General features: G+C 40.0%; 1 protein-coding gene across 1 annotated transcript; it reads right to left on the reverse strand.

Annotated features, from left to right (window-relative positions):
- Positions 1-2,047: 2,047 nt before the first annotated feature.
- On the reverse strand, positions 2,048-11,694 carry SLC35G1 (solute carrier family 35 member G1; the record flags this gene model as incomplete). Its single annotated transcript, XM_084289985.1, has 3 exons — positions 2,048-6,998; positions 7,511-7,691; positions 11,415-11,694. The coding sequence occupies 3 exons, from the start codon at positions 11,692-11,694 to the stop codon at positions 6,239-6,241; spliced, it is 1,221 nt and encodes a 406-aa protein (XP_084146111.1). The 3' UTR covers positions 2,048-6,238.
- Positions 11,695-13,655: the final 1,961 nt, after the last annotated feature.

The following is a 13,655-nucleotide window of genomic DNA, read 5'->3' on the forward strand; positions in this document are numbered from 1 at the left end:
CTCTGCCTGAGCACCCACATTGGAGAACCTGCTTGGGAACCTCGTAGGTGTCACTCCCTGTCCCTGTCTCCCCAGTAAAAGTCATGGCCAAACAGGCAATGTTTCTGCAACCCCCCTAAACAGAAGAAAAACAGGGCAGTAGGTACAACATGCTTGTCAACTGCTCAGACAGCATACCTGCTCTACTTTCATGCAAAACTAGAATTATTCTAAACTCAGATGAACCCATCAAACATTACTCCTAAAGAATTTCAGTGGGAGAATGTACTTGTCCCCTATCCTCCTTTTTTTAAGAACACTTAAGACATATTCTAGATATACAAATAGTACAATACTCAGAAAAATCCAGTATTAGTAATGATATTTACTTAACATTGTGTACATCACACTGCATGGAAACTTTTATTGTCTAAAATTGTAGGTTTGAGTTTTTAACATGATTTAATCTTAGGTGCTAAAGAATAAATTAAGAAATAGAGCCCCACCTACTGACAGAACAGCCACAGTACCCAGGAAAAATTAACTTGATACTTGCAGGCCAGAAAACATGAGTTTTCTTTCCAACTGCCTTTCACACAGAGCCCAGAATCACTTTATACCAGCAGTGCAATAACTGAAATTTCTCTTTCCCTTTGCTCAATATTTAAGCTCAGATGACATAGTAGTTTCTTATTATCCCTCCCAGAAATTACTCCTAATTTACAGAATAACATAGGAACTTTACTCCACAGTGTCAGAAAATAAAATTCAATACAAAGTTAATTGAGAAAACAGAAGAACCAACTGGAACCTATTTCAATGGTCAATCTGTATATTGTATAACCTCCTTCTAACGCTTCTAAGAATGCTTTATTTGATCTACAAAGAGACACCTGAGTTACCCTCTTAAATATTTTGTAACTTCAGCCAAGTTTGTTTTCCAAGTAATAACTGGGATCCTTTCTCATGGAATGTGTAGACATAATTCTAGAATTTTGTTTTAAGAGTCTTGCTGTAAAAGTCTTAATATTTCATAATAGCCCTTATGACTTAATGGGATATGTGACTATCAGATTGCAAATAAAATATGGAGGGTTTAAAATGTTGTTTATTGAAAACTCTTTTTCCTCTTTCCCTTGAATCTTGAATTTCTATATAGTGTATATATATGTGTGTGTATATATATATATATATATAAATTGACCCCCGAAGCCTACAGAATTTCCAAGATAAAATTGCAGAGCTTCTCTACAAAATTCTTTCACAAGCAGTCTTCTGCTTACACCTGCTACAGTAAGCCCTCATGGAAGACCGTTGCTGTTCCTTTACAGTCCAAGAAACAAATGGTGTCAAGTCATCTTACAGTGTATAATTTTGTGTATATATAGTGAAGAAGAGGGTGCTGGCTGGACAGAAAATTACTACTAGTAATTCTGCATTATGGAACTTGTCTTCCCTCTTCTATTTTCCCCTCTGCAATGTCAAGTGACATACAGAAATAAAGATTCATTACATGGACAAAACTCTCAGGCAGGCAAATGCCCTTGTGCACTTCTGCTATCTTCTGCTCTTACACAACCAGATGCTATTGTAGGAGGAATTTGTTAGAATAAAAATGAAAACAAAACAAAACAAAACAAAACAACAAAAAAAAAAAAACCTACAATCCTTTTGTCATGTTTAACAATGGTGGCAATTTTGCAAATGAGATAATCATTTTTTCTTCTGCTTTTTCCTCCTTGGTGAGAAGTTAATTATTGAAATAGTAGATAATGGGAAGTACTGGGATGAATTAAGTATTACCACTTGATGGAAGGGACAAGACTTGAATTCAAATCAAGATGCATACAGAGGAAGAAAAAAATAAACTGCCACTTGAACACTGGAAAATACAACTTCACTGACCCACCCATGCCAGTTTTTCCAGTTAAGATATTACCGTATGGAGAAAGCTGATGGAGCTTCTTTCTGCCCACAGTTTGTTTTTAAGGCATTAACAGTGACACAGCATGCTAAGAAGTAGTAGCAAGATTTGAGGCATATGTTCATATTTAATAGGGACTCCTTCATTAACAATTCTTTCACAAAGCTTTTATGATCACTACATTCAAGTATGTTCTACTAATCAATGCAAAGCCAGAGATTAATTCAAGTTCATTTTATTAGCAATGATGAATATAAATCTCGTATGAAAATATTCTTGACATTTTGATATGTAAGAAGTATCTATAAAAATATAGTACTACATAACAAAGCCAGTAAATTCTACAAAACATATCATTTAACATATATTTAACAATATATAGGACACGGTAAAAATCTGTTAATTAATGCTGAGGGTATTTATACCTCATTTTTGTCAAATGACAGTTCACATAAAATATGAAATTGCTCATTCTGATACACAGAAGTGCTACCATCACTGATTTATAGAAACATGTACGTTTTGTCCCAAAGTTACCTGCATCTGCAGGAACATAAAGCCACAACTTTTCTTTGGATGGACAGGCAGTTATGACCACGAGAACATTCTATTGGTAACTACAAAGTCCTACTCAAATCAGTGCTGCACATCTGTCAGCATTATGAACCCTGAATACACATATAGGCAGAGATCGTGCTTCTACTGTCCTTGTGGAATTGATGACAAATGAGCCTACACTGGTTAACAGAGAACTGGAAAACAGATTCTTCATGGTTGATCACTGCCAATTAGCAAGGAAATAACTTTTTAGGATGCGGTCTCTTTAGAAATAAGCTTTCCACCAAGAGACAGCTCCTGAACAGAGCTCTTCAAGGAAGAGAAAATTAGCGGGGTAGCAGTGTTTTCATACTAAATGATGGTCAAATATGTGTTACCCATCTTATTGTTACCAAATACAGGAAGATCCACCTTAGAACAGCTTTTGGAATGGGAAAATAGCCTAGTTTCAGAAGAAAGATAGCACATTGAATTAGTTATTTCACCAACGCTGTTATGCTGAGGTTGCTTCATGTCTGGTGTTTGACAAATGCAAGAAATCCATTTTAATGCACTTGTCCACACAATGAACTTGTCATATTCTTAGTGTACAAATACCTTGAGGGCTTTTAGAGCATACCTTGACAACCAGCTTAACCTGAAACTGGCTGCTGCACAGTGACAATACACAGCTTTTTCAGATACCAGCTTTGTGTAAGAGTCAGGTACATAAGGCTTTAAGGCTGTAAAGTCTCACTGAAGACAATAGATGATTACAGTGATTTGCATAGTAAAGAGCATAAAAACATGCTTGTGATTAATCAGTAACAACTAAATCTTTTAACACTGTGTTTATGTGCAAAACAACCGGTAATTACTTATTTCTATATTCAAGATCCACTGAAATCAGTATGTTGAATTAATTAAGTTGTAATTCCAGAGTAACTTTATAGAACAGCAGTTACAATGCAACAATATTCCATCGTATTACAAAGGAAAAGCTTCCTATTAGGAAAGCACATTTATCGAACATAAATACTGTAAAGATCATAAGACAGAGGTGATGAATATTAGTAATATATTTCTGACATAAAGCTTCGAAAAAAGTAACATTTGACCCTGAGGAACTTGCTGTATGAAAACTGGGGGAAAAAAACGCATCAGAGGAAAGGAAAAATAGGAAAACTGGTCTGAAATAATAAAGGCTCAGCCAATTTCATTTCAGATTCTCAAACAGTAAGCTTGGGGCAGGGGAGGGAAGAAGAGAATTTGACCATCTTACTAGGCATTGTAAAAAACACCAAACCTTCAATTACAAAAAAAGAAAAATCCTTGGCCTTTTGCATAATTTCATTCTATTCCGGGCTACCAACTCAAGAAAAAGAATTACCAATTACTATGCCAAGTTACTGACTTTAGGTCAGCTTATTTTCTGCACTTACATAAATGCCTAGTGCAAGAAAATAGTCCTTTCTTCAGTAGCGTGTTCTCAACTATGTGTAAATAAGATTTGTAACTATTGAAATCACATGAGCTAAAGATTTTTCAATATAAGCTTATTTTAGTCTGTAATGGCGATGTAGCATTCACACACTGCAATTTAAACTGCTGGCTAACTCCCCTTCCTGGTGTTTTGACATAATGATCAACTTCAGGACACTCTGGTTTTGCTCTCTGCAACAACCCTACAAAAAAGTTACTCAGCTGAAGCAGCTCACCACATAACCACCAAACCAATGGGAGGAACCAAGACTAGCTGACAACTCAAATTTACATCAATCCGAACTGCTTTGGAACTGCACCTTTATGAGTGTTAATGTATAAACACATGTATATAAACATGAAGTGAAGCAGTAAAAAAAATGCAGTCTATTTTCTGTTCCTCCCTTGAAAGGTGTTACTCAATGGCAGTGATGGCTGAGCAGCAGAAGAAAGAATCCCAGTCTACAATTTCAAGTATTAAGTAAAATGAGGGCTAAACTGGAAGTTTTATTATTAGACCATGTTTTAAAGAGATGTGAAAGCAAGTTTCATACTATTCCTGACCACGTCAGGAGTAGCTGAACTTCAGCTGTCAGGAGAAACAGAGATCAGACAGCCATACACAGAAACTGATTTGATCACGAGGATGGAATCTGCTTGTGTCCATAAACATATGTAGATTCAGGGTGTTGGTTTAAGTACAGAATCTTGCACAAAGATAGCTCCTCTTATCTAAATACATCCCAAAGTACCATACACATTCCACTTCTTCAGGACTCAACTCTCCCAGAACTGCTCTGCAGGATGCAATTGTTTATTGGCTACAACATGCTCCTTTAGAAGACATGGAAGTGCGTAAATAAATATCTGGAACGCCTTGTGATGCAAAGGATCATATAAAGATACAACTTAAATTTTTATTTAAGGACTACTGAAACATGACTCAAAAATACACAAGAATTCATTTGGGAAAACACCCCTACCTTACACTAAACATGTATTCCTTCTCAAATAGGAGGGACATTGAGATCAATAACAAGCTTTTTTCCTTAGTATTTGTCACTATCCTGATAAAAGCATCAAAATGAAAAACTGCATAAGAGAAAGGACCAAGTGCAGATTTAAAAAGGCCAGCTGGAGAAATGGGGCTGAAGCTACCCGCTAGCACTGCCTGTTACAGCGTGCGTCAGATACATATGCATAGCTCCACCCTCCCACCAAACTAAACTCTCCACAAACCTGTTCTATAAAACCTTTGCTACAACCTTGGCGAATCTGCATTTTCTGTGAGACCTCAATTTGTCTGCATTCTCTTGTAAACTCTCATGAAACAGGAGTATTTACATTAAAGCATTTGCTAACTTTATGAAGGCCAAGAAAACAAACTTGGTCTCATAAAGAATTTTGTACAGAATAATTTAAACAAATCAGTCTTAAGTAGCATTTAAAATAACCTATATTAAATATCCAAAAAATATAATCTTTTGCATAGAATAAAGAAAAGTGCAGCTACAGCATAACATTCCATACCACAAGAAATTACTAATTTACCAGTGGTATATAGCTAACTGTTGTCTCTCCTGAGACTACAGCAACTACAGTCATATTTACTGAGAACATTATATTAAAAGAGAGGGATTACATTGTCTCATTGTCTGTAAAGCACATATAAACTTTTTGCTTTTTTAAAAAGTAAGCAAATCTGAAAAATTAACTATCAAAAATTATTTCCCTTGACATGACTTGGAAAGATGAAATATCCTTTGTTCTTTTAGAATTATGTTAAATAAATCCCTACATATTTGGTTTCTGTTTTGTGAAAATAAATTACAAAGCTTGTAAGAGTGCAAGCTTTATCTGTTCTAAAAAAGTTGACTGTTTTTAGGATTAAAATTCTTTATTTCCTTCTAACTTCTTTGCATTGCAATCCCTCTGGTAATCAAGCACAGGATAGTACCAAATAAGCTTTGGAGAATTCTATTTTCACAGCTCAGAGTAGAGAAAGGATCTAAAAAGTAGAGAAGTAGGTACATGAAGTTTAGGAAAATAAAAGTCCAGCTACTGTTGTCCAGTTTAGATGGAAAGCAAGCAACCTTTAAATATCTTCCTACTTCATATATTTGCATGCCTAAATATAAGAAAAAAAGCATATACCTAATCAGTTGTTAAAGCATTTTCTTTTTTGTTTTTAAAAAATCAACTTTTATCAGGTATAGTTTGATACTATAGTTTCATGAAATATTTAAAATAAATAGAAATAAATATTTTATATATTTCAAGATTGCTCATTTCTGTAATGAAACAGTGTCTGTGTAGTTAGATTTCATTTTGTTTAGCTTTTTTTGAGCTTTGCCGCCACTTACGAATGGCAGTTCCAGAACTACTAGCTACTACGCAAAGAGCACCACCCACAGTCCACCAAGTTGGTAGATGATTGAGAAAAAGAATCTGTAAAATAAAAGCAAACACCACATCCATTGTTTTCATTATGGCTACGGGTCCAGCTTTCTCTATCTGTAATGCTTTTGTGAGAAATATCTGACCCCCTAATCCTAATAAGCCTATCAATATTAGAAAAATTCTGTCTTTACCACAATATGGTAAACGCCATTCATTCATAACAAACAATGCTATAACACATCCAATTAAACCAATGACTGCATAATACCAAATTGACAAAAAATAATGCACAGATTTTCCCACCTTTCTGAGTATAACAAAAGTTGAAGCTGATGACACTGTGCTTGCAATTGCTGCAATAGTTCCTTTAAGATGATCTGCGTAACTTCCTTCAATCCCCGTAACGTTCGACCCAAACAGAAATGGTGGTCTGGCAATAAGAACCACTCCAGTGATTGTGAAGAGGGTAAACAGAAGATCCCAAATACTGTATTTCTCTTTGAGAAAGATCCATGCCAGCAACGATGTAAAAACAGGACTGCTAAAAGTTATAACTGTGGCATCAGCTAGAGGCATTACTTGGAAAGCATAGTAGAGAAGAATCATTGCACTAGAGCCAAGGAGTCCTCGGAAGAAAAGAAAAATTCTTTTACCTTTTGGTCCCAAAAACCCTGTTCTGAAAATTAAGAAAAACAAGAGTGTCACATTAAAATATAAACAGATGCTGGTCATGATATAAGCAAGCCAATGACATTATCGTACAAAACTTCCCAAATGAGGGACGTATCTCAAACATCAAAACACTTAAACGTTTGATCACGGAGCCGTTTATTTCCACCACCACATGCCAATCACATTTAATGTCAGGAACCTATTCTAGTATTAATTTTGTGCTTGCAAATAACCCCAAAATTATCAACAAATTATCTCCTATTTTTAACAACACTTCTACAGAGTTTACATTAGATGTATTGGTCTTCCATGAATTAATTTCTACATTTCAGGGAGTGAAAGATTTTCAGTTTTCTGAATTGAAATAAGAAATTATCAATTAATCCAAAACAACACAGTTAGGCATACAAAGTCAGATTAACAATAATATCACAATCTGATTTAAGATCCAAATTATTGAGTGATAGTTCCAATATCTACTTTTAATAAATAACTTTATATTTTTTCTACACTTACTTGTAGTATATTAAACCAGGAAGAACAAATGCCATTTGGAAAATGCATCGAAATGCACTCACTTCCACTGAATGTACATCTTCTATCTTTTTAAGGAATAAAGAGGCCACTGAGAAAAGGAAGGCAGACAGTAAGGTATAAAAAAGACCAAGTCCTGGACAGGCAGCTTTCTTCTTTGTTCCTGCAACAGATAAAACTCCAGTTAGTACTGATCTGTCCAGCTATCAGTGGATTTGTTTTAGATGTCTTTACATACTGTAGTGCTGTGTACATTTGTAGCCATTCTTGCAGTACACAGAGGTAAGCAAAAGAAACAAATGCAAATACCACATTTATTTACCAGACCTACCTTGAAAGTATGTTTCACTGATCACCACAGCCCTTTTTTCCTTAAAACTGGAGATAAAAGATAAAACACTTTGGATGCAAAACTATTCCTACATTTCTCATAGTCGTATGTCAGTTAGCAGGTTTCTTTGAGGCATGACTGCACCTTGGGATATCCATTACAGGACTAGTTGTGCAATTCTGACTACCGCCCATGGTCACTAAATAAAACTGACTGCAAAATGGGCCATGGTCAGATTATGAAATACCAAAACTCATTATCAGGGCATTACTGGATTATTGAATAAGTGAATTAAGGTTCCTAAGCAACAATTCAGTTTCCTTTCTCACATACACGTACAGGTAAAAACTGCATAAAGAACCACACTTCTGTTATACCTCACATGTATTTTACAGCTAGATGACCCTAAATTTGATCTAGAACTACAGGAGTTTTAGATTCTTTCAGCAAGATATTATATAAGTATTTTATTCAAATAAATATCAAGCATTTTAAACTGGAAGAAATGAAGGTGCTTAGCTTTAAAACACCTTTGGCCTCCTACAAAGTACTGGTAACTATAAAACTTCCATGAAGACCTTAGCTTCACCTTTGATTACACTTATCTATCAGACTTACTCCTCCTGAAGCAGTTCCTAAGTCTAATGGCTTCTATTCAAGCTTGCTTCAGGCCTACTTCACTTCAGTGACATACTCTTCCTCGTTCCACCCATCTTCTCCACCCTCTACTATAAAAAGAAAATATAAAAAGTGAAAGCAAACAGAGAGAGTGAGCCTCTGCTGACCTCAACGCTGTCTCCAAAGAAACCAGATATATTTTTTTCCTCCCCCAATATTACTTGCTGCATAAGAGGAACAGTCCTGCCACCAAACTCAGAGGTGAAAGCCATGGAAAAGAACCTCTCTCGAGATCAGAGCGGGATGTTACCTCACTATATTTTTTCTTTGTGTCTGCTTAAAATATCGGGGGTTGCCCTTTCTTCTACAACACCCTCTAAAGATAACAGCGAACTCCACATCCACAAAGCGGTGTTTTGATAAAAGGATGCCTCATAGCACACAGCGCAGCAGCCACAGAGCCTCGCGGATCCCTTGAAGCATTATCAGCAGGGCACTGCTGTGAGTTGCTTAGCAACTACATATGGTTTTGAAGGTTGTTTTTTGTTTTGTTTTGTTTTTTTGTTAATTAACAGAACTTGTCACAAACCATTTTGATCCTCCCTGAGATCAGCTCTCAAGACTAAGGGCCTTTTTCTTACTGCCTCAGAGCTGTAACTGTGGGCTGACAATTCGGTACAGCATTGGTTCCTGCTTTAACAGCTCTAAAGACCCAGGCTTTACAACAGCAAACAGGATTTAAAATAGGCAGAAGGCCTACTTTTCAAGAAATATAGCTACACAACAGCTGAAAATGAATGGCAGTTTCTACTAGATAGAAATATTTCTATTTAGCAACAGTCACTCACATAAAAGGAACTATTAAAATTGCCACTAACCAACACAGGTCGTGGACGTCTACCAACCATCACACAGAGCAGATTTAAAAAATGTTAGTGAATTACATAATGTCCTAATCCATGCAGTCATGCAAAAGAAATACAAAATCAACAAAGTCACTAATATTAAAGCAAGGGGAATCAAACTGGCCAATGAGCAAAATGGGAAATCCAAATGCAGGCTGGCTTACAGGAGAACACAGCACAAACAGAGCTATTATCTTATTTCAGGCACGATAGCTTGCCTGATTACTACAGAATGAAGCCAATCTAAATAATGGAAGTGTTGAAATGGAAAACCAGTCAAATTACAGCAAAGCAAGCTAAAAGGATCTTACACCCAGAATTAAGCTTTGGATTAAAAGAAAAACCAAAAGGAATTCATTTCTGTAAGCTGCCCAATACACCTAACCTACCAGAAAGGACATCTTGTAATACTAGAATTTAAACCATTGTTTCATATTGCCAAAGCATATGCTCAACACAATGAGAGAGTTTTATTTCCTTTTAAAAATAAAATGGTGCAAGTTCCTCCACCAAAAACAAGAACTGCAGTTCTAAAGTACTTGTTTCAAAACATGTCCTAAGACAAAGTACGGTTAAGATAACATTCCCATCCCGCAGAATGATAGGCCTCCAAATGCTAATCCCATGCCATCAAGACACTCAAGCACTCACACTTTTAACAAAAAGTGTTGCTGTCTGAAAAAGTTTCAAGTAGTACCCATCCTCTCTTCTGAGTGGCTATAGATTTTAGACTTGGCCTTCCAGTTTCATTCCTTGGCTATGTCCACGAATAAAGCTTTCAAACGATCTTCCACTCCTGTTTCAAGTCCTAGTCAAATGCCTCCCACTGCACGAAATCATCTGTGCAAATTCTCTTTGCATTTTAATGCCATGCTTTCCAACATCTTTTATACTTGAAAAATATATATTGAGAAAAAAAAAAATCAAACCACCTCTTACATACATGCAAACTTAAGAGCGGTAGCAGAGGCATGATAGGCCATGGGGAAAGAAGTCAGTGAGAACTTGTTTCTCCCCGACCTTCAGGAAAGCCAGGAGAAGGTTATCTGTTCTTCACATAAGAAGGACCAGAACAGTTCTCTCAGACCACAGGAAAGCACCACGGGCACAACAGCCTGCCTATGAACTAACCACGGTCATGCAGACAGGCATGACTCATAAAGTTCACCCATTGACTCAACATTTTGCTAGACTGATTACACACAAAAAAAGTTCTTTCGCAAATTAACTGCAAGTTTCTTGGGGTTTCAAATATTGTTTTTTCCAAGCTTTGCCTCAGTACTAATGTAAACTTCACTGGTCTGCCATCTCTTCTGGCCTCTCCATAGCTCCCTGTTTAACAAGGATTGCCGTTCTATACATTTTCTACTGGAAAATTAATTATAGTCCATATTTAATAGGAACTATTCCCCAACATAGTTGCTTAAAAAATAAGTATGTTTAAGTACTTCAGGTGACTTAAAGTTATTTTAAGCTAGCATTTATGTTTTAAAAGGCAGCCACATTGAGCCTAGAAAAACATGTTGTTGTACATCTTGCACTAAAGCTATGGCTTCATCAATTCAAAATAACAGAGTAAAGTGAGAGACTGACAAAGTGAAGAAGAATACAGTCACACAAAAGTATGGTAGGAATTACCAGGGAAGTCACAGCTGTAAGCAGAGTCCCTCCCCGTTACTTTCAGGAAGGCAGCGATGCGCCTTCTCAAAACATGCACAGCGCTGCAAGCTGACCCTTGCAGCTTGGATTCACCCCAAACCAGCCTCACTTCACAAGAAAAAGCGAACCCCAACGCCTGTGGCCGCCCCGGAGCGGCAGGCAGCGGGGAGAGGAAGAAGAGGGTGAGGCCGAAGGCGCTCGCCCCGCGCCCCCGCCGGCTGCCAGGTGCGGTGCGGTGCGAGCCGGGGTCCCCGGGGCCGCTTCCTCTTCCTCCGTCCCGGCGGCAATGTCACTCCGCGGGCGGGCAGCCCCGCCAGGAGGACGCTGCCCCCTTGCCACCAGCCCCAGCCCCTGCCCCTGCCGCCCTCCTCACCGGGTGCCCCGCAACAGCGCGGCCAGGGCGAGCCCGAGCAGCAGCCGCAAACGCGGCACTCTTCGGCGCCCACCGCCTCCATGCCCGGTGCCGCCGGGTGCAGGCAGGGCTGCCCCGTGCCCGCATCGTCCTCCAGCCCCGGCGGCGCCTCCAGCTCCTTGTCTGTCCCAGCCGGGACAGCGGCAGCCTCGCCGGCCTGAGACAGCACCATGAGGGAACCGGGCTCCGTTCGATGCCGCCGGCTCCTCGCAAGCCGGCAGGCACCTGGCTTGGTGCGCATGCGGTGCCGCCGCCCAGCGCCGCCCGGCTCCCTCCCCCGGCCGGGGCGGCAGCGCCGTGCCCCCGAGGGGCGGGGGGTTACGGCCGAACCGCGGCTGGCTCCCGCGGGGCGCCGGTCCCCGTCCACGTCCCACGACGGGCACCTGCCCGCGGGACGGCGGGAGCCAAACCCATCCAGGGCAGGCGGGATGGCGCCGCCGGCTCTGCCCCGTGGCCCCCTCGGACAGCGGTGGCCGCCTGAAGGGGACCCGCAGAGCCGTGCCCGGGCGGGCGGCCGGGGCTCGGCTCGACGGAGCGAGGCCGCGGCGCCTCGGGAGGGGGAGCCCGCATCGCGCCGGAGAGAGCGGCGGGGCCGCCCCCCGCCGGGCCCCGCTGCTGGCGCCCTCGCGGAGCCCTCACGTTGGTGGCCGTGCAGGCCGCGGGCGGGCGCCGCTGGCAAGCTTGGCGCGGCGGCGTTCTTCAAAGGGGATAAATGTGTGGAGAAGGATGACGCGGGGCTGTGCAGGGACGCTGAAACGTCACCCGAGCCCGTAATAAAAAGTACATTGCGCTTACACGGGACTGCTGCCTCATGCTATCAGCTCCTCCCGCCCGCTCACGGGAGGATTTGCGCTGCTCTTTATCTAATATAATTGACCTTTTATCTCAGCTGTTCTCTACAGCACAGTTCGAAGCCCTGCACCGATTTGAACAGCTCGGCTTTCTTTCCACGGGCCCATTAAAATTTAATTGTTACGAGCAGTGGCACTTCTGTGAGAGAGCTGCAGTGTGCACCAGCTGCATCCATAGAGGTCGAAAGGCATTTAGGGGGAAAAGCATTCACTGTGCATGTGGAAAGCCTCACAGGGTTGTTAGCAGGGTAGGAACATCATTTAACCACTTCCTCATAGTATATTTTCCTTAAATAAAGCAATGCTGCCTATATTTTTACACGGAAGAATCAGAAGGGGTAGCTGGCCAAAATGAATAGGAAGTAGAGCAGCCCCTTTACCCATCTAAGAGCACAGAGAAAAAGCAACACAATAAATTTTGAATTCTAAAACTCTTCCCCTTTTGAGCAAGTTGAGCTGTTATCAATAATTAAAATCTGAATTTATCTTATGAATCTCCAATAAGAGATTTATCCTCGCACTAATCTTTTAGTTGCGTAAATTAGTGTTTATTGTTAACAAAGGGAAATGAAATATATACCTTTAGCAAAATGAGTACTACATGGTAAATACAAGCTATTTCATACAAAGTATTTTAAGCTTTCACTCAATACAGCCATGAAAACTATTTCAAGCTTTCCTTGTCTCTGATGTAGCACTTTTTATAGTCTATGCTAATCCACCGGAGGCTATAAGTAGTTCATTATCTAGGAGCTAGCATTTGATTAATATGTCCAGAATTATTTCACAAATTATTCTTAACTTTGACTTAATTTAGAAGGAAGTGCAAATGCACTTGGAAGTCCACTGCCTTCCCCAGAAGCGTACTCTTTGCTGTACCTTGGGTCACTCTTTCTTGGATCGCCACAAGAAGCCACAACTATTCTTCCCCAGGGAGGTGTCAGTGAAGAGCGGCAGTGGAAATTGTGTTTCTCAACCATCCTGAGGGTGGCAATCTGTCAGGCCTCCAGAAAGAAGACCTGGCACTTCCCTGGCCAGGCTTGCACAGCACAAGCACCCACAAAAGGTTCTGTCTCTTACCTAATGATGGCATTAGGTAGCTGAGCTCTGGAGCCAGCAACAGCAGAAGCAGCACTTGGTTTTTAGTAAGGAAAAACAGCCAAAACATTTAATCCATACTACAGGCACAGAATGAAATTTAATGCGTTCTCATGGCTTGGGGCTATTTTTTATAGCCTTATACTTTGTTAAATATGCAGATTATATATTTATTTTACAATTCTGCCACTCCTAAACCCAAAGCAAAATTGCACCATAGACAATTTCAAGGAGACTGCAACACCCTCCTCTG

The sequence above is a fragment of the Netta rufina genome (assembly GCF_964035555.1).
Source record: "Netta rufina genome assembly, chromosome: 7".
NCBI classification, from domain to species: Eukaryota; Metazoa; Chordata; class Aves; order Anseriformes; family Anatidae; genus Netta; species Netta rufina.